The sequence below is a fragment of the Tamandua tetradactyla genome, chromosome 20 (assembly GCF_023851605.1).
Source record: "Tamandua tetradactyla isolate mTamTet1 chromosome 20, mTamTet1.pri, whole genome shotgun sequence".
In the NCBI taxonomy this organism is placed as follows: domain Eukaryota; kingdom Metazoa; phylum Chordata; class Mammalia; order Pilosa; family Myrmecophagidae; genus Tamandua; species Tamandua tetradactyla.
The window spans coordinates 11,534,886-11,556,028 of NC_135346.1; the positions used below are offsets into that span (position 1 = coordinate 11,534,886).

At 51.6% G+C, this 21,143-nt stretch overlaps 1 protein-coding gene across 5 annotated transcripts in view; it reads right to left on the reverse strand.

Annotated features, from left to right (window-relative positions):
- Positions 1 to 21,143, reverse strand: part of SEPTIN8 (septin 8) — a 79,344-nt gene that overhangs the window by 11,804 nt on the left and 46,397 nt on the right. For 3 of the 5 annotated variants that reach the window (XM_077138419.1, XM_077138415.1, XM_077138418.1), the window contains exons 2-4: positions 1,951 to 2,071; positions 1,179 to 1,374; positions 649 to 835 (exon numbers count right to left, since the gene is read on the reverse strand). In XM_077138419.1, coding sequence (XP_076994534.1) covers positions 649 to 835; positions 1,179 to 1,345 — 354 coding nt within the window. In that variant the 5' untranslated portion in view covers positions 1,346 to 1,374; positions 1,951 to 2,071. Of the gene's footprint in view, positions 1 to 648; positions 836 to 1,178; positions 1,375 to 1,950; positions 2,072 to 13,846; positions 14,111 to 21,143 lie in introns of those variants that run through there. The other 2 variants (XM_077138417.1, XM_077138416.1) reach the window with 2 other exon arrangements.

The following is a 21,143-nucleotide window of genomic DNA, read 5'->3' on the forward strand; positions in this document are numbered from 1 at the left end:
TCCCAGGCCAAGGCCATCCCATTTTTCACAGCGAAGATGAGCTCCTGAGATGCAGGAGGGCAGTCATGTGAGAGCTAACAGGTGACTTGGAGATCCAGGACCCCCTTCCTGTCCCTCTTATGAAGCTGTCCTTTCTTCTCTGCCCTCTCAATGTCGCCTCCTCATTCACACCCCAATTCTGAGGTTTACGTTTCCCCGATGGGAATGGGAGGAACCCAGGAAAATCCACAGCAGGAAGGAAGGGGGAAGTAAAGAGAGCAAAGGAACCAGGAATTGAGAGAGAGAATGAGGAGAGAAGAGCTGAGATGGGATGGAGAATATTCTGGGAAGAGGGTCGGGGTGGGGGAACCGGAGGGAGGGGGGCAGGAGGCTGGAGGCTGGCGGGGCTGAGAATGAGCACTGGTTCAGCTGCAGGAAGCAGATCAGGACCAGACTCAGGTGACAGAACTGCGGAGAAAGAGGGACGCAGAGTAGCAGGAACCTGCCAGAGCACCAGGGATGGATGCGGGAGAAAACACAGCGAGGACGAAGCCAAGGGGACGGTCTGCGAGCCCCTGACCAGGACAGCCCCAACAGCCCCAGGCACGCGTCCCACCCCGGGGAGGGCTGTGGAGCCCACGGGGCAGGGCGGGGTGGCTGCCCACAGACCTTGCTGTCCAGTTTCTTCATGGTCACCAGGTCCAGGGACTTGAGGGAGTGCCCGGTGGGAGTGATGAAGTAGAGGCAGACGTGGATCCTCGTGTCGTGGTAGTCAAAGAGGGAGCGGCGGATCTTCAGCTCTTCCTGCAGGTAGTTTTCAAACTGCGCATCGATGTAGTCGACTATGGGCCTGTAACTAGAGACGGCTCCGTCACCGAGGCGGCGGCGGCTGGGCTGCGGGCGTCGGGCTGGGCAGGCCTGCTGCACGCCCAAGCCAGGCCACCCAGTGGTCTTCTCTCCTTAGACAGCATCTGTCTGTGGATCCCTGACTGTGTCCAAGGGTCTGACCCCCCCCCGACCACCCCCAGGAGTAAGGAATCAGTTAGTGGCCACCGTGCCTCAGTTACTCCCTGAGAGGCCCCCCTGGCCCTCACGGGTGTGGGGACCCAGGGACTCTATGGGGCAGCCGGGAGTGAGCAGTGCGCAGGCAGAGGGTGGGGCCGGGAGGAGAATTCCAGGCCGCCCTGCCCGCCTCTTGCCTCTCGTCCTTGTTGATCTGATCCCCGAAGCCCACAGCGTCCACGATGGTCAGCCTGAGCTGCACGTTGCTCTCCTGGAGGTCGTAGGTCTGCGGCCGCAGGCGCACGCGCTCCTCGTGGTGGCTGGCCTCCTCGGTCTCAAACGCCGTGTTGAAGAGCGTGTTCATCAGCGTGGACTTGCCGATGCCCGTCTCCCCTGAGGGACAGGAGCACGGCGGGGGGGGGGGTGTCCGAGGCTGGAGCCCAGGGCGTCTCCAGGTGGGGCTCGGGCACCGAGGCGGAGGACAGCTCTCCCACTTGGCCCGTGCCAGTCCCACCCTGCAGGAACCATCCCCGCACAAGGGGCCTCGGGAATCTCGTGCCTCCCATCCGGGGCTGCGTGTGTCTGGATGTGTGCTGGGCCCTCGCTACACAGTACTGCAGTGATACGTACTCGGGCACGCTAGATAGTGTGTTTACCACCGTGCCCTGGGTCCACAGTGGGGATGAGTAAATGTTTTCAAAATAAACAAGCCGAGAATGATCTAAATATTTGTGATAAACACCTGAGGGTCACAAACCTGAGGGTTTCATGTGCCTCATCGCACTTACCCCTCAGGACGACTCAAGGGTTAGGCCCTGGCTCCAGCTCTGTTCTTGGCCCCGGCAGAGACCCCAACTGAGTCTTCATGCTGACCCCCCCAGTTTCACTCTCCTTGGGGAGACCCTGTGGCAACAGCCCCTTCTCCCAGAAGCCCTGCTGAGGCGCCCCCCGCCAAGCTGTGACACTCACCCACACAGAGGATGTTGAAGCTGAAGCCCTGCGTGACCGACTTACTGACCAGCTGGTCCGGGAGGCTGTCGAAGCCCACATGACCCCCCAGGGAGAGGTTCCGGGGCTCCGGCTCTGCATTCTGCCAAGAGAGGGACAGAAGGTGGCGGTGAGCCAGCTGCGAAGAGGGCCAAGTTCAGAGAAGGTCACACCTGCGTCAGCCTGGAAGCCCCTGTTTGAATTCTCAGCAAGTTGCAGGACATGCCTGTGAGTGCCCAGGGCTCCAATCCAACTCCAGGCCCAGTGCAGCCCGGGGCCTGAACCCCTTCTCGGGAAGGGCCTTTCACCCATGGCTCTGCTCCAGCGCAGCCGGCCAGGGAGGCCTGGGGCTGGGGTGCCCTGGTGCAGGTGGCCCCAGGACCTGAGGGCTCCCTTGCCCTCCTACTTATGAGGAGGCCTCAGATGGCCCCCGGATCTTAAACAAAGACTCCCATGGGCCAAGACTGGAGAGCGTGCCTGTTCCTGGGGCCAGATCTGAGAGGGGCGATGCTGTTTCCTCTCCCAGACCTCACAGACCCTTCTGTGGGAAGCAGGACTCAAGCCACAGGTGGGCCTGGCCAAACGCCCCCTCCACATTCGTGGTCGGTGGGAGGGCCTGCCCCCACAAGGCTGTGCACATGATTCCCACAGGCACGCTCTGCTCCTCACGCCCCGAGTGTGGAAAGCACACGCAGGCCCTGCTGAAGGATTCAGATGGCCAACCTCAGGTCTCAGAACCAATGCTAAGGGGGCCATGACTCTGAGGCCTACACCTCCCCCCCCCACCACACACACACACACACACACACACACACACTTCTCAGTTCTAGCCAGACACCCTAGGCTCTGGCTCATGCCACCCTCCCACCCCAACCCAGCCCTGGCTGTTCAGACAGAAGCTTCCAGATGAGAATGTGGAGGCTTGACCCTAACAGAGAAGTGGCCAGCAAGTCCCGAGTGAACGGGTCACTGGAGCTGGCCCTCAGCACTATAAAAAGAAACCACGAGGACCCGAAGCAGAGGGCCAAGGTCAGACTGCAGTTTGAGTGGACAGTTTCTCTGGCTTCCCTGGGAAGGAGGAGAAAAGTCTGCCCTCTGAAGGAAAGTTCCCAGGCTCAGCCTTCTCCAGTTTGGTCCCTCTAGAAGGACCCTCCATTCCCTGGTCCCTCTGCCTTGACTGCCAGCGAGAAAGCGCAAGGACAAGGCAGGCCAGTGGGTCTGAAGCCTTACCCTGCCCTCACTGCCCACTGCTCCAAGGGAAGGAAACATGCCCCAACTGAGCAGAGACCCAGGAGCTACTGATTAGGACCGTGGCAGCCCTTCACACACATGTGGCTCCCGCCTGGTGGGGGGCTCGGGACCAGGCGGCAGGGCCCTGTGGCCACCCTCGGAGCTCCCTGCAGACGGCTCTCCTTAGCGCCACATCGCTTCCTAACAATCTGCTGCCTCGGCCCAAACCCCTCTGAGCTTCCTGGCACTCAGACCCAGCCTTCTTTCTCCACTATTTTGCCCACCTGTATCATTGACTCCCAAGCGTGTGTTGGCAGGCTGGACCCCACATGGGCTCTCTGGGCAGTTGCACCATTCCCTCACACAGGTCAGGGTTATCTCTGGATGTGCGTGCATTCTCTACGAACTTTCTCAGTGGGAGCCTCTGTTCTTAGAGCTAACCATTTCTCCCTATCCCTTATCTCCAGAGGATCACATCCCATCCTCTCCTCTCAAGCCCAGGCTCCCCTAGGATGCACACGTAACTGGACAAAGAGGCCCTCACGGCAGCGCCTTCACTGGTGCCACATCCAAAACCGAAAGTGGAGCACAGGTGGACAGGGCCAGGTCCAAACCCCCTTACAGTCTGGGGCCATCCTCGCAAATTCTGTCCCTTCCCTGGAATCCAGAGCTGCCTCTGCCTTTTCCCTGCACCTTCTCTGACCTTGTTGCTGGGTACTTCCATTTCAGACCCCTCACTTGGGGTGGCCCCAGTTCCTTGCACTGTGATGTTTTTTTATGCATCTTGGTTCACCGACTACTCCATAAACTTCTCAAAGCTGGCTACAAAGTTGCAGGGATGGGAGAGCGGCAGCCAGGTTTTCCATCCTCCCCACCGTCCCCTCACTATGCCCAACAAAGCAAGGCACCACCAACATTTATGAAGCACTGAACACTTTCACTGCTACAGCGCCGGGTCCCAGGAGCGCCTGCCCATCTTACACAGAGCTCCGTTATTTAGTTGCTATTCCACCTGCTCATGGCAGCTTGAGGATCAAATGGAGGACAGAACAGTCAGTCTAGAGCTTTTTTCTTTTCAGGCGAGACTAAGAAGCTCCAAAATTGAAGGCGTGCTGTGCTTGCAGAGAAGGCTGTGTGTTTATTCATCCTCTTCTTCCAAGGGTGACACAATCAGGATGCGATCCAACATCCTGTACTCTGCCGCCAAAACCCACCGAGTCAGCTGTGTCTGGAAACCATGCGCATGCACGCGCGCGCGAACACACACACACACACACACACACACACACACACACACACACACACACACTGCTGCAGAGGCCTTGGGAGAGAAACAGAGGCCATCCTATTCCTGAATTTTCCACACTTCTTTACAGTTCCAGGGGACAAGAGCAGCACTCAGGGGTCTCACAGAAGCCCCCCTTATGCACGCTTAGCAACACCCTGCCAGGCCCCTCAGCACTCGGCTCTCCCTACGGCGTGTATGGAATATAGGCAGGTATTTATCCCTGGGTTGTTGCCCAGGCTGGTGTCTGCCATTCCAGGGTCCTCCTACCAGGGGCAGTGTCCACTCGGGAGCCTCAGGGGCCAGTGTAAGTGCTAGTGTGCAGCATGATGCCTACACACACACACACACACACACACACACACACACACACACACAAGAATGACCAAGGGAGGCACTGTTGATCCCAGATCTCAAGAGACTGATGTGACCTCCTGGTTTCTCTAAGGGGTCACTTTCCTGCTAATGCCAAGTTCTCTGATTACATATTTGGCACGAAGGTGTAGTGCTCGCTCCAGGGTGCCTGTCCCAAGTATCTCTACTAACCTGAGAGAGGTCACAGCCCAGGAGGAACCAGTAGCCACAGAAGCATCTATCTCCTGCACTGCTCAGCAATCACTTGACTCAGAAATAAACTTCAGGTCTTCCACTGACCATGAGTCCTGCAATTTGGTGGGTGAGAACCCAGCTCCAATTCCAGGGGTGAGTCCTAAGGGTCCTGAGCCAATAAGCATGACCCCATGATTAGTTCAGCTCAGGAAAATGACTGGGATGAGCTTTGTGACAGTCTTATGACCATTAGGGGAGCTAGGCTGAGACTGAAGTCCATTCACAGAGGATGACAGAGCCAAGAAAATCACAGTGAGGGAGCCACTGTCTGCCCCACCTCTGCGCTTTTCCCTTTATCTCTAGCCATATATCCCTTCACCCCCTTATGCCAGTAAGTAGGGTTAACCATTACTTATAACTGAAAACATCTTGACTGCTACAGTCGCTAAAATGAAACCCTTTGGATGCAGAGGGACAGGGAGAAAGCAAGGCGCACCAAGGAGAGGATACAAGGTGTGGACAACAAAACAGCTCAGTGTTTGCAACTAAAAGTAAGGCACAGATGTTGGTGATGACATCAACAGCTCCCTGAGGACGATTACATGCCGGAACTAAGCTACGTGATGCACACGCAGCCTCTCATTTGGTCCTTTCTCCACCCTGCGAGGCAGATGTCATCATTCTCCTCATTTTATAGGACAAGGTAGCTGAGTTGCACAGAAGCCAGGGATCTCACCAGGGCAGAGCAGGGATTTGAGAATGGGCCACGCCTTTGCTCCCAAATCATTCATTCAGCCACTCAACACACATGCACTGGGCACGTCTACTGCATGCCAAGTACTAGGTGGCTGCCAAGAATAAAAATACGAGCACCAGCCCTCTGACCTCAGGAGCTTTAATTCAGTCTAAACTCAAATGCCCATTGGCACCAGGCAGGTCATATAAAAGGGCGAAGGGGAGCAGTATAGTAGTAGTAGTAATAACTACATTTATTGAGAGCTACTCTCATTGAATTTCATTTAATACAGACATCAACCCTATGAGATGAGCTGTAATATTATCTCCATAGTAAAGATAAGACAGTTGAGGCACCAAGGCACCAAGTAAGTAATTTTCCCAAGATCATACTGCTCAGGAGTGTGAAGCCAGGATCTGAAAGGAGAAGCATGACTGCAAAAGCCACACTTTCAGCCACATGGCTCTGCTGCCTGGTGGATGGAAGGCAGCCGCTGACTTGGCTGAGTGTGGCATCCCACAGGGACAGGGGAACTGGGGAGGGGGACTGCTGCAGAGCCTGTGCTCCATCCAAGGCAGCCACGGTTCCATGACTTCAGCCAATAGTGGGAATGAAGGCACAGTGTTGCCAAATCTTCCAATTTTTCAAGAGGATCCACAAATCTAGACTTTTATGTGAAATCCCCTAGTCGCTAAACGTTGGCAACCAATACAAATTTAGAATACCATGAGGATCCAACACAACATGTCTGAGGGCTGGACTGAGCCCATGGCCTGACAGTCTGCAGGCTGGATCTGGTGGGAGAGGAGTGAGTGGGAAGGACAAAGCATCACTGTCTCTCTTCTCTGGGGCATGGAGACCCACAGGAGACAAGTTCGGAGGAGGAGCCTCCAGGCTGGACAACTTAACTCGGACCCTGGTGAGAGATGGACTTGCTGCTGCTGGTGCTAGCCACACACCCAGCTCCCTGGGGTACCCACTCAGGGGGCTCTAACTGTCCTCAAAGCACCAAGACAGAGTGAATTAGGAGCTCTGAGCTCTACACACACACAATGGGAGACTCCACGGGACCATTAGTCTCTCTCTAATCACCAACAAGCTTTTGACTCCTGAGCCAGGTCCAAGTCTTTGGTGTCATCATTTCTTCGGCACATCAAAGACAAAAACCAAAATAATAACTGCTGAGGCCGACCGCATTCCCTCAGGCCTGGCCGTCCAGAACAAAGCGGAGAACAGTATTTTGTTATGTAGCCCAGTGGATAACTAGGGCGTTCTTTTCCTGATCAGGAAATGCTCTGTCTGAGCTTTTGGAGCAGCCCTAATTGCTGGCCAAGAAGAGCTGCCCCTTTTACCAAGAAGCGAGATGGAATACCCCACCATAAGTGCATTTGGCACCTGAATCCTGGATATATGCAGCCCCTTACCCCAGGCATTCCAGACTTCTCTGGTGCCGGGGATTTCAGAGGCTGCTTTCCACCCAGGCTCCCACACCCAGCACAGTGCTGGCCGTGCACCCTGCCAGGCAGGCAGGAAGCCCACTCCCCAGGAGAGCTCCTGCCCTGGGGACGCCTTATTAAGTTGCTGAGCAATGGACCCAGGAGTCACTGCACCACTGGGAACCCTCCCACCCAAGTTGCTGGCACAAACCACCCAACTCCCAGTTCCAGCTACTCCAAGCAGCTTGGGCCTTAAATAGCCAGAGTAGGGGCCTCTGGCCAGACCCGAGGTCCACATCACAACTGTCCTTGAGCCCAGAGAGGAATCCTAGGAATTTTCCCAGGAAAGGCTTCGGCTCTCATCCCAGGATTCCAGAGCAAGCCTCTAAGCCCAGGTCAGAGGTTACGGGAAATAGCTAATGGGATGTGAATGAAAGGGTGGGGGTGGGGATGCTGCCACTCTGGGCTAGGAGAGAAGAATGGAGGTAAGATATACCTGTCCCATATCAAGAGGGCACCTGGGAACCGAAACATTTCTCCTAAGATGGCAACAGAAAATTTGGGAGAAGACACAGTGGGGATCAACTTTCACGATGCTGGACAATAATGGGGAGATGGCAGCTAGGCCCCAAAAGGGAGACCATCCCCACCCGATCTGGGAAGAGAAGGAACTTTGGGAGCTAAACTCCTCCCATGAGCCCAGGGCTGCCTGCCTTTCCTGATCCTGATACCCCATTCTCTCTGCCTCTCTGTCTCACTAAGAGGCAACCTGACTTCAGAGACCTGAGCCAACTTTCTCCTTCTTTCTGCCTATAGCCAGGCTACATTTTGTTAATTTGGGATGGTGTGTTTCACACTTCTCATGTCAGGTTTCCACTTATTTTGTAGCAGAGAAGCTAAGCCTATCTATAGCCAGGCCCAAGAGTTACTTCCAGAAAACCTCTTTTGTTGCTCAGATGTGGCCTCTCTCTCTCTCAGACCAACTCTGCCAGGAAAATCATTTCCCTCCACACTCTGTGGGACGTGACATACAGGGGTGAGACTCTCCCTGGCAACGTGGGACATGACTCCCACGGATAAGCCCTGACACTGTGGGATCGACAACACCTTCCTGACCAAAAGGTGGAAAAGAATTGTAACAAAATAAGGTATCAGTGGCTAAGAGAGTCCAAATTGAGTCGAGAGGCTAGTCGAGAGGCTACTCTTATGCAAGCTTCAGTTAGATATTGCTAATTACCATGGTTTGCCAAACCCCCAACCAAAACCTTTACTGTCAACCCTAAAGAATGCCTAGAGCTCTATCGGAGATCCTACAAAAGTTGTATGCATTAAGTTTACTTTTCAGAAATCTACAACCTCCAAATGGGTTCCTAGGCCAGATAAATCTTAAAACACAGAGGGGCCAGCCTCTCCAGAACTGCAGCTAGTTCCATCCCCCTGTCCCATGTTGTTGACACCCCTTTCCAACATGAAGAAGTTAGAAAGGGCAGAGCCCAAATACCCCTAAAAATTGGGAGAAGGATCAAATAAGGAGGAGGAGTTATAACAGAAGATATGATTTAAACTATGAGTATGACTATCATTATATTGATATTTTATTTAGTCTCCAGTATCTTGGAGAAGCAGCTAGAAGGAAAAATCTGAAATTGTGGAACTGTAACCCATACCAAATTCTGAAATCAGTTCTATAACTACTTGTTAGAGTGTACTTTGAAATTATTGCTTTTTGTATATGTATTTCACAATTAAAAAATGTTAAAAAATAAAATCAGGTTTCCAAGAAGCCAAGTGCATGGTTGCTTGCCTGAAGTCTAGGACACAGGCACCCTCTGGGACTCTGCTGTGGCACCTGCAAGGGAGAGGTCCAGCCCACGGTGCAGCAGATAGGAAGGCGCTCTGGGCCTTGGCAGTTACTGAAATTCCAGGCATTCAAATCTCCTCACTTGGTTTGGGGCCCCTAGCAGCAGCCACCACTGCCTTGTGGCAGCAAAAACCACAGTGGTCTGGGCCTCGTGCAGGAAGGAGGCAGCCTTTGCACACAGCAAATGAGACACTACCCTTGGAAGGGGGGAGTGGGCCCCAAAGGTGCCCCCTGTACATACCCACCTGCCTTCCCTTCAACCCCAGGATGGACGCTGGTGCTGGAAAAGAGCAGAGAAATGCACGGGCACCAGTGTGGGCTGACAGAGGCTTGGGGCAGTACTGCCATACTTCGTTGTCCACCCTATTCACCCCCTACAACAAGCAGAGTGTCAGGCTCAAACCTATGGCCCCACAGCCATGTCTGGCAAGTGGACTTGAGTCCACTGCCATGGCCCTCCTGGACCTCAGACCCAAGGTGGTCCAAGCCCAGGAGGCCCCTCAGAGACGAGCCAGCCAGCTGTGGTCTGAAGCAGGCCCTAACTCCCTCCTCCTCTGGGTCTATCTCTCTAATTTGGCCTCCAGGAGCCAATAAACACCTTGGAAGCCATGTGCTAGGAAGAAGAGAGTATATACCTTACCCCAAGAGCACTAGAGCAGCAGGAACTACAGTCAAGGTGCCCCTTGCTTCTCCCTCTGCCACCCCTCCCCAGCCGCTATTTCTTACATGAGCCCTGAGGATGCAGATGGCTCCTGAGAAAGCCAGCAAAGAGCACTCAGCTCTACTACAAAGTCATGCTGACCTTCGGAGTTGTTTCTTCCCCAGGCAGACTCCCCCTGTCCTGCATGGCTCCACATATGGCTGTCTAGCAAAACTGGTGCCTTGGGGGCCACAGTGGGGAACCCAAGACCCAAAGTGGCAGGACAGAGGCAGGAAGGCTGGGGGGGACTGCAGGGGGGCAGGCAGAGGCAGGCCAGCCTGCAGGTCTTTGCTCTGTCATCCGGCAGCTGATCACCTCTGGCCGCTGGACCCAAGCCACAGACATTCGTGGTAGTTACTGCCAAATACCCTCCTCAACTAGCCCATCCTAGGGCTTGTTGCTCACAGGGCTCCACACTCTCTGCCATCCCACGGGGTACCCTGGTACTGGAGTGTGAGTCTCACACCCAACTTTTACTGGACAGTGAACAAAATCTGCATCCTCACCCAAATGTGGGCTGTTGGCATGGACAAGGCAATGGGCACAAAGCATCCAGCGTCCTCCCTGCTATCAAAAACTTCTGACAAAAGTCAAGCCCAGGTTCCCAGCCTGCATCCATGCTCTCTTCTTGTTGGCACTGTGCTCAGTCTCCTTTGTGCCACCCTCTCTGTTCCTATCCTGGTCAGTCCCTCATCGTGCATTCCCTTGGATCACCAATACCTGCCCACCAGTCTCCTCGCTCTGACTGATCCCAGGCAAGATCCCAAGCAGACCTTCCTAAAGTCAGCACCCAGACCTGGTACAATGCCCACAAGGGCAGTAGGGAAATACAGACCTACCTCCCAAGTGGTTTTGTAGGAGGTGCACACTCAGCAACTCAACATCACCAAGCACTGAGAGATGCACAGACATCACTTGCTCATCTCTCACGTCTCCTTCAAACAGCTCAGATAGGAGGTTACTGGCCATCTTTACAGGACAGAGAGATCTCACTCTGCGGCAGAGGCCACAAACCCCAACCTGAGTGAAGGGTTGCCTTCCACATCCCTCCTAACCAGCTTGTTTCAGGGAGGGAATCATCCCGCCCCCTGGATAGCCTGCTTCTTGGGGAAGTGTCAAGATTACAGAGGTGACAACGGAAGTGACAGATGGTGCTAGGGCTAAAGTGGAGATGGGAGGAGTGCCTGGCTGGGAGGAATGCCAGGCGTGAAGCTGCCGTGCTGCACGCTTCTTTCCCCTCCCCGTCAGCCCCACTTTCCCAAGTCTAAACCATCCCTCCACGCACAGTATGAAACTGCGCCATAAGACTCAGACAGGAGAAACACAGGAGATGGTCTTTAGGAGTCAGAAGAGGTGGGGCCTCAGAATCAGGATCCCAGAAAGGAGGAGGGACAAAGCAAGAGAGGACAGGAGTCTGGCTGCCCAAGGAGGGTGAGAAGAGAAACTCCCCAGAGGCCCGTCCCAGACATGCGAGTGCAGTAGACATGGACTCCAGTCCCATGGCTGGTCTAGGGTTGAGGACTCAGCCAGGATGTAAAGGCTGCTGGATCTGTGGTGTTCACACCATACTATGTGACCAGGACAAACAGACAGACTGGTGGTGTACTGGGATACACAGGGGAGAGTCTGTGAAAGGACATGGAAACCCAACACACACTGATCTCACAGTACTGAGGGCAACTCTGTATGGACATGTGATCTCCAGGCTGGGAAAGCCCCTGGGCCCTCTGGGGCTGGTCTGACCACTGAGCTCGCCGAAGGAGCAGTGGAGACCTGCCACAGCCTCATGGCCACTGCTTCCCACTGGTCAGTGAGTGGCCCAATGCTCCCTGGAGCTGGCAAGACACCTCAGCATATCTCCAAACATGCCACAGACTGTAATTAACCTGCACACTCTTTGAAAAGCATCAGTCTGATAGTTCTTATTTTATAGCAAGGACAGATAAACCAAGGCCAAGAGAAGAAATGATGATTTTCCCCAGATGACAACCCAGGAGGGAAGAATGGAATCCAGGCCTCTAAATTCAGGCCAAACTCCACCCAAGGTCTCCACCCAAATTCAACCTTGTCCAAGTCCTCCCAGGAGAGTGATGGCCCAGAATGTGGAAGGTGTGGAAGGCGTCCATCTAACCCGGCTTCACCTGGCACAGTAGCCAAGGCCCTGCACTCGGGCTCTACGCCCTTACCTGAGTCAGTCCCCGCTCGGTGCTGCAGCCCTCTTTGGGGATAAGGCCTGTGCTCCTCACAAGAATGGTCCAAGAATGAACACAGAAGGACCCCTCCAGCCAACAGCCTGGCGGTGCAGCCGGGCCTCTCGGCCAAGTCTCTGAGGGCAACCTCTGGACATGCGAGATGGAGGCCCCGGTAGAGGGCATGGCAAAACCCTGCAAACCTACTTCTTACCCGTCTCTGTCTTTACATCCGCCACTGACACGAGGTGTCATGTGTCATTCATTGTGGTCGTCATGTGCCAGACACTGCTCTAAGCACCTGGCCTGGATTATCTCAGTGAATCTTCACAAGAACCCTATGAAGGAAGTAATGTTTTTATCCCATTATACACATGAGAAAACTGATGTATTGAACAATGTGTCTGGGATTCACCCCAGGCAGTGTGGCTCTGATTACTCTCTACACTTGCACCCACCTGCAAGACCAACTGTTAGAGCAAGCTTTGGCCACAGATGAGACCCAAACATAACTTTTTGGCCAGCTGGGCAGAGAAACTGCACCCATTTCATGCACACGCACACGCACAGATACGCATGCTCTCAGGTCTCTCAGTCGCCAGCTAATCGGAAGTTCTATTAAGATTCAAGCGCAGCCCTCCTAAGGTACATAAATTCCAATTTACAGTGCCCAAGTGAGGTGCCTCTCTGATTCACCTCACTTCTGAATCTGCTTCTCCTGTATTTAAACTTAACCAACACACAGACCCTGCCCCACTGAGACTAAAAGACTAGTCTAGAAATGATGAAACCAAGAGCTCCTGCTTTAGTAATGCATATTTCCAAATCAGACCAACGAATGTATTTTCAGATTAAAGGGAAAATTTACATATATAAATTCAGATGGCAGTATTTATAGCATTAATTACATAAGTTCTGGCTTCCTTATTTAGCCCCAGAACCAATCGCTTATCAGTCTCATATTCTGCATTCCCCTCTCTCACCACCACCCCCAACAGCCCGGGGCGCTCCCTCCCCCTCTCCCACCGACCAGGGCCTCACATGCTGGCAGGAGGACACAGTTTCCTTCACGGTCACAGCCCAGCCTCCCAGACACACCCAGCCTCAGACACCGGGGGATTTGCATACACAACCGCCAAAAGGCCTCCCTTCCTCTGAGCGAATTTTTCAAAACCTTTAGAAGTTGTTTTATTGGCCGGCTCGGGCCCAGAGAGACCCCCACAAGGGCCACAAAGGACGTCGGCCCTGCAGAGGGCAGCCCTGGACAGGGGCCCAAGCAAACGCCCGCGAGGCTAAATTTGGAATCTCTCCAGTTCCTGGGGAATGGCTGCCGCAGACCCGACCACTGAGGCCGGACCTACCTGGAGTCGCACCCAGGATCCAGGCGCCAGAGATAAAAGGGGGAAAGAAACAGGCACGGGGGCCTCAGGACCCAAAGTCCGCAACTGCCCAGAGCTCATGTGGTGGGCTCCCTGGGACCCCTCAGGCTTCACCCTCCCAGGCTGCGCCCACCCAACAGCACCTGCGCGGCTAGGCATCTCCGCAGCTGTGCAAGAAGAAATACCCCGGGGATGGGGGCCCGGAGAATCCCGCCCCCTCCTCTCCAGTCCCCGGGCCCAGTCTGTCCTCGCACCTGCCCGGAACCAGTCGGGTCTTCGCTCCTTCCCGCGAGCGGGGGTCTGTCCCCTCTGCGCCTGAGGGGAGCGACCCAAGCCAGCCGCCCAGCAAGGGCTAGCGCGGCCGAGAGCTCGCCCCGGGCGCCCGGAGCCAGTCCGGCGTCGAGGCCCGACCGCCCGGCGCTGACAGTCCGGCTCGCGCGCCCCCCGGCCAGCTGCACGGCGCCCCCGCCCCGCGCCCCCCTCGCGCGCCTCGCGGCCCGGGCGGGCCCTCACCGAGATGCGTTCCAGGTCAGTGGCCGCCATGGCAAGCTGCGCGCCGGGCGGGCGAACCAGGGCGAGCGCCGGGGCCGCGATGGGGACTCGCCGGCTGCGGGACGCACTCCGCCCGGGCGGCTGCGGCTGAATGGATCCAATATGGCCACTTCCTGGAAACTCCCCTTGGCGGCAGCGGCGGGAGAAGCCGCGGAGTCGCCCCCGCCCCCGCCCGAGGGACAGGCCTCCCCGCCCGGCCCGGCCACGCGCGCAGCCGGAGCCCGGCCACTTGGACAGCCGGGGGTCTCCGCGGCGAGACGCGAAGTGCCAGCTGCGCGGACTGCTGGGACTTGTAGTCCGCGAGTTGGGGGGTCTGGAGGGCGGTGCCCGGGGAGACGCGGGCGAAGGCCCGCCAGCTGCCGCGTGTCCCTGCGAGGCGGGGGCCGCGCCGGGGTGGTGTGTCCTGGGGCCGCGCGCTAGGACGCTCGCCCCGCGAGGTCTGGAGTGGGGCGCTGCGTGCGCCCTGGGGGCTTCCGGCACCGAGCCGCCTCTCTGCAGCCTGCAGATGCGCTGGGACCGAGTCGAATGGGGAGCACCCGAGGAAGGCCCGTCGGGTCCGGGAGAGGCCGCCTCAACCTCGTTTGCCTGCACCCTGGGCCCCACCTGATGCTCTCGCCGGAGTCAGGGCAGGAACTGGGGCGGGACCCGCGCATCCGGCCAGGCGGCCTCCCCGGGCAAGGGACCAGCTTTAGGCATCTTGCGCAACAAACATGTAGGATGCGCAGTTCAGGCCCAGATTCGTGCAAGAGAAAAGTGAAGCTCGACGGTCAAGGCATCGGACTGCAAATGACCATCACCCTGTCCACTGCAAGGACTTGGGAAAACTTCATAATGGCGTCCAGCCCTGTGCCCAGGACCGCGACTCCCAATGCGAACCCATTATTACCTTCTCTGCCGAGGACCCAGAATGTGCACAAAACTCAAAACTTACACCTCTGCCAAGTCAGAGATACAGGGGGTTCTGTATCTTTCCCACTATCCACATGAATCTAATCCCAAATTCTATAAAAATTCCCCTTTTCTTTCTCTTCTCTCTGCTTTTCTTTCTGCCCTCTCTTTCGGATTGTAGCAAGGTTTGCCCACTGGCCCTGCATTAGCCTCATCCCAGATCTGTTCACCCTCCATACCTCCCCCCAACCCCAGTATCTGCCTAAGAAACAGTCTACCCACGACCCCACTCACAAATGTGTGCTGTCTGGAGGTGCCCGAAGACCACATCTGGAGTTGGCACATGTAGCTTTAAGAGGAGCCCCCTCCCTCCCCTTCCCAGTGACTTTGCCCTTCTTTCTCTCCCAGGCAAATGTAGCTTGTCATCAAAGAGGCTGACATCCCACAGAATCTTGCTGACTTAACAATTTCACTTTGCTTCTCTCTCTATCATGGGGTTTCACATGCTGTGCTGTAGTTATCTATAAGAGAAGTGGGGCAGAGTAGTGGTTAAGGAAGCTGGATCTGTTGCAAACTGCCTGGCTTGGGATCCTGTCTCCACCCCTTGCTAGCTTGGTAACTTTCAGTTGCCAAGTAACTTACTTAATAGTGTCTCCCTTTCCTCATCCTAAAAATGAGAATAATTATGGTAACTATGTGTGATGGTTTGGTAGCTTTATGGACCCAGAAAATTATGTTCCTAAAAATTAATCCATTTCTGGGTTGCAAGGGTAGTTCAGTGGTAGAATTCTCGCATGCCATGAGGGACAGCCAGGTTCAATTCCCAGCCAGTGGACTCCTCCCACCCCCCCCCACCCCCCCACCCCCAAAAAATCCAACAAATGGTGCTGCAATAACAGGATAGTCAAATGGAAAAGGCATAAAATGTGACCCCCACCGTACAGCATACACACAAAAATCAATCCATTTCTGTGGGCGTGGACCCATCGTAAGGAGGATCTTTAGTGAGCAGGATCTTAACCCAAGATGAGACCCCACCCCATTCAGGGTGGCGCTGAATCCTTTTACTGGAGCCCTTTAAAAGAGGATGAAATTCAGAGATATGGATGAGGGAGAAAGCCGAGAGAGAAACTACTAAAGCCAGAAGCTGGAAGCAGTGAAACTGGAAGAGAAGGCAGAGACCAGTCGACACCACCATGTGCTTTGCCATCTGAGAGTCCAGGTTCGCCTGCAGCTGGTCTTCAGGAAGAAGGGATTAGCTTGATGCCTTGATTTGCACATTTTCATGGCCTCAGAACCGTACGTTTGTTAACTAATACATCCCCAATGTTAAAAGCCATCCCATTTCTGGTATATTACATTTTGGCAGCTTTAGCAAACTAAAACACATGTCACTGGATTAAATGAGATAAAATAAGTAAAGCACTTTAAACTGTTTTTGAAGTGCAGTGTTTAATAAATTACTTCTCTTGATTACAAAGGTCTGAATGGCAGAGCCAAGAGAGAGTAGCCAATCAATTTTGACTTGATCATCCCAAACCATAGCGGCTGTTTCCTTTTTGTTTTCTCATAACTGGCAAGAAATCAGTCTCAACTGACAGCCATTTTCTGCATCATTACCTTTGGAATATGCCCTAAATTATCATTACAATGGTCTTCTCTCCCTTACTTGAGCATGTCTCAAACATCCACTTCTAGCAGCCCCAACCAGCGTATGTGAGAAGGAAAAATCCAGATTAAATTTTACTTCCTTCTCTTGGGATATGCTCATTCTACTAGGAAAAATTATTCTTATTTCTGAAAACTCTAAATTTCTTTTCTCCTCCTCCTTCTTCTCCTTTTTTCAGATACTGCTGCTGATCAGAACTACTGCAGGAGTGAGTTACCTATGGGGATATAAAGGTGAATGCAACAGTCATTCTCACATCAGGCAAAGTTTTATTCCTTATGGTAACATTTCCAAGTACTCCTTTTACATCCAGGGCAAGTTTAGAGATGTTACACACAACGCACACACAGAGTGCACACAAAGAACTGTAAGGAATGCTGAGTTCCATACAGGAAAAGGTTTTTGCAGTAGTCCTCAGAGCTTTTGATAAGCTAATATGCACTGTCACTGTCTGAGAAGAAAATAGAATACACAGCTCAACCCAAACTTATTTGACCAGTGACCACCCCCACCACACAGACACACTAGATGCCACACTGAAAATGACAGGCCTTACTCCAGGGCATGCAGCCCTCCAGGCCTGTTACTTGTCTTTTATATCTTTAAAAAATAATAATTTTGAAATATTTTTAAACTACAAGACAGTTATGAAAATAATACAACTTATGAATGAAGGTTGTGCTGCTACAAAAAGGAACAATGTTGTGAAGCATGCAATGATGTGAATGAACATGTGGGACATTTAGGGAGACAAAATAAGCCAGAAACAAAAGAACAATAATGGTATGGTTATCTTTAGAAAATGCTTATAAGAAAACAGGAGCCTAGATTGCAAGCTTTTAGAGCAGACACATTAAGTCCAGAGTGGTGCTTATTAATTCTGGATTTTGAGAGGCTGTTTACATATATATATATGATATTTAGAGATAAGAATGAAGCCAAACTTGTTGGGGTTAAAGTAATTCAGAACATAGGGATAAGGAAGACAGTGTCTGTATTTTAGAACCACACATATACTAACTATTAAACCTTACCATCAGGGAATCCCCTGATACTGTCAAACTTTAGGGACACCCAAATCAATAGGCCATGCCCTCGATCAGGAGGCTTACTCTTGTGAAGCTTATGTAGGTAGTGGAGAAGCTTAGACTACCTATAGGTATGCCTAAGAGTTACTTCTAGAGGACCTCTGTTGTTGCTCAGATGTGGCCTCAGTCTCTCTAAGCCCAACTCTGCAAGTGAAATCATCGCCCTCCCCCTTACGTGGGACATGACATCCAGGCATGAAAGTCTCCCTGGTGATGTGGGAGAGGACTCCCAGGGATGAATCCAGACCTGGCACTGTGGGATCAATAATTACATCCTGACCAAAAGGAGGAAAAGAAGTATAATTAATAAAGTACCAGTTGCAGAGAGAGTTCAGATACAGTCGAGAGGCTACTCTGGAGGTTGCTCTTACACAAGCTTCAGGTAGACCTTGCTACCTATCATAACCTGCCAACCCCCAACCAGGACTATTCCAGCCAATCCTAAAGAACACCTAGGGCAAGATATAAGATTACAACAAGGGTTCCAGGTACTAGAGTAACTTTTCAAAAACCCACAACCTCCAGATGGGTCCCAGATAAGTCCTGAAACCTAGCCCAGCCTCTCCAGAACATCAGATAGTTCCGTCTCCCTACCCCATATTAGTGACAGACCCTTCCAATATCAAAAATTTAGAATTGCCATAGCTGAAACAACCCCAAAGAGAGGTATGGAAAGATCAAAGGTGGTGGTGGAGTTATACATAGAAAGGACATGGCTTTTCTAGGGTACACAACACTTTCAAACCAGCACACCATCCATCAAACTCTCAATCTATCTATCTATTTCTAATCTTTCTATCTATGTATCAACCCATTATCTGAAGACGTGAGGGTAGGTTGCATATATCACGCTCCTTGAACACTTAATACTTCCATGTACACTTCCTAAGACCAAGGATGGTCCCTTATGTAACCACCTTAAGTGCAGTTATCCAGTTCAAGAAATTTAACATTGACATGAAGCTTGTAGTCTATATTCTAATTTTTTATATGTCCCAATAATATCTTTTTGAGTCTTTTATCCTCCCTTATTAGATCCCATCCAGGACCATTCATTACACTTAATTGTCATGTCTCTTTTGTTGCTCTTTTTTTTTAAGTTCTGGGAATATATATATAAACTAAACTTTCCCTTTCCAGCCATTCCCAAACATACCGTTCAGCAGGACCACTCACATCACAATGTTGTGCCACCCTAGCCACTTTCCAGCACTACAACTTTCCCATCCCTCCAATTAGAAACCCTATACCTGTCATGCATTAACTCCCCATTTTCTGTGCCCCCACCCAACAGCCTGGACCCTCATTTCTGTCTCTATGAATTTACACAGTCTTCAGTATTTCCTTTGTAGTTACAAGGGGCTTAAATTTAGTATCCTAAATCTGTAACAATCTAGTTTGCTTTGATACCACCTTAACTTCAATCTTATGTTCAAACTGTGTTCTTCTATTTCTGTTTCCCCACCTTTATGTGGTTCTTGTCACAAATTGCATATTTACACACTGAGTCCAAAACCACTGGCTTATCATTGTATGCATTTGCCTTTTGGATCCTGTAAGAAGTAAGAAGTGGAGTTACAAGCAAAAATCCAATAGTACTGGCGTTTATCTTTACCACTGCCATTACCTGTACCAGAGACCTTTATTTCTTCATAGAGCTTCGGTCTATTGTGTCCCTCCCTCTCAACCTGCAGGGCTCTCTTTAGCAGCTCTTGTAGACCCCCTCAGCTTTTATCTGGAAATGCCTTCATTTCTTCCTTGTTTTTAAAAGACAGTTTTGCCAGGTATAGAAATCTTATTTGGCAGTTTTTTGCTTTCAGCACTTTAAATATATTATCCCATTGCCTTCTTACCTCCATGGTTTCCCATGAGAAATTAGCACTTAATCTGATTGAAGCTCCCTTTTATGTGACACATTGCTTGTTAGTTGCAGTTGTCAGAATTCTTTATCTTTGGCAGTTGACACTGTAAGTCAAAGCACTATATGTCTATTTGGGTTTATCCCATTTGGAGTTCTTTGAACATCTTAAATATATTCATGTCTTTTGCTAACTTTGGGAAATTTTCAGCCATTGTTTTTTCAGATATTCTCTCTGCCCCTTTCTCTTTCTGGAACTCCCACAATGCATACACTGATTGATGGTGTCCCAGGCTTTTTCCTCATGCTCTGGCCACTTTTCTTCATTTGTTTTTCTTTCCGCTCCTAAGATTGAATGATTTCAGCTGCCTTTTCTTCAAGTTCACTCATTCTTTCATCTGCCAGCTCCAATCTGCTTTTGAACCCCCTCTAAGGAATTAATATCTGTTACTGTTATTTTCAGTTCTGTTTGGCTGCTTTTCATAATTTCCATCTTTCTATTGATATTCTCTTTGTGTTTGACTATGTTTTTTCCTGATTTTCTTTAACTCCATGTTTCTCCTTTAGCTCTTTGAGCATATTTAGGGCCATTTTATTTTTTAAAAACAGATTTTGTTTGCTTTTGTCCCAGGTCTGGTCCTCCTCACCAGTGCTTTCTTTGCCTGGGCCACCGATTGTTTTTTTGTGTGCTTAATAATCTTTTCTTGAAACCTGGAAATTTTGATATTTTAATGTGCTATTGCTGGAATTTAGACTCTGAGACATCTGTTCCTTAAGCTTGTATCGAACTAGTGTTATAACAGAGCTTTCCCTGAATGCCAGGAGCTAACAAAAACAGGAAATAAAGAAAAAAACCTTTCCCAGTCTTTGCAGACTGATGTGTGTGAGAATTCTCCTTCAGGGCTTATCCATACAACTGGTTTAAAGAACAGCTTCAGGCAAAGCATAGGGGCCTCCTTCACTTCTCTGCACACGTCTTATCTTGGGCACGCACCTAGGAATTTCCCTTTTACACAAATACAAGTGGCCCCTCTTTCCTAGGGCACAGTTTCTTCATCGTCCCAGGCACCGCACTGTATGTCCTACCGTCAGGATTTGTAGGAGAGTTTGGGGAACTGCCTTCTATACACAGCGCAAATTCTGGGATGGAAAACCTGAGACAAGTATCCTGCTTCAGTCCCTCGGTCTGCACCAGTAAGATTATGCCAGATATAGGTGTTCCCAGGTGTGCATGAGGGCTCGTCTACTCGCTCAGGAACCAGGACTTGTCCTGGCTGTGGGGCAGCCTCTGCGGAAAGCCGAGAGGGGTTGGGGGAGGGACCAGCCAGGACACCACTAGATCCTACTGCTCTTAAGTAGCCTTTTCCTTGATTTGGCACTCACCTGTTTCTGCAAGCCTTTAGCTGTTTTCTGAAGCTTTGAGAAAGATATTTCTGCCAGTTCTCGCTGATTGTTCAAAGCTTCTGTGGGGGGACAGAGCCCGCATCTTGATCTCGTCTTTTACTTTTGTTATTTCTTTGTCATTCAGAAGTTTAAATTTTTGATGTTCTCTAATTTACCTATACTTTCCCCTTATGGTTTTCACTTTCTGTCCCCTAAAAAATCTTCCCCTACCTCAATTTGACAAAGACATTCTCTTTGTATTTAATGATAAAACTTTTAAAGATGTCTTTTCTACATTTATATCTATTTGTAATTTTTTTACGTGTGGGTGGTGAGGTAGGGGACTACTCCCCCGACTCCCTTTTGCCAAGC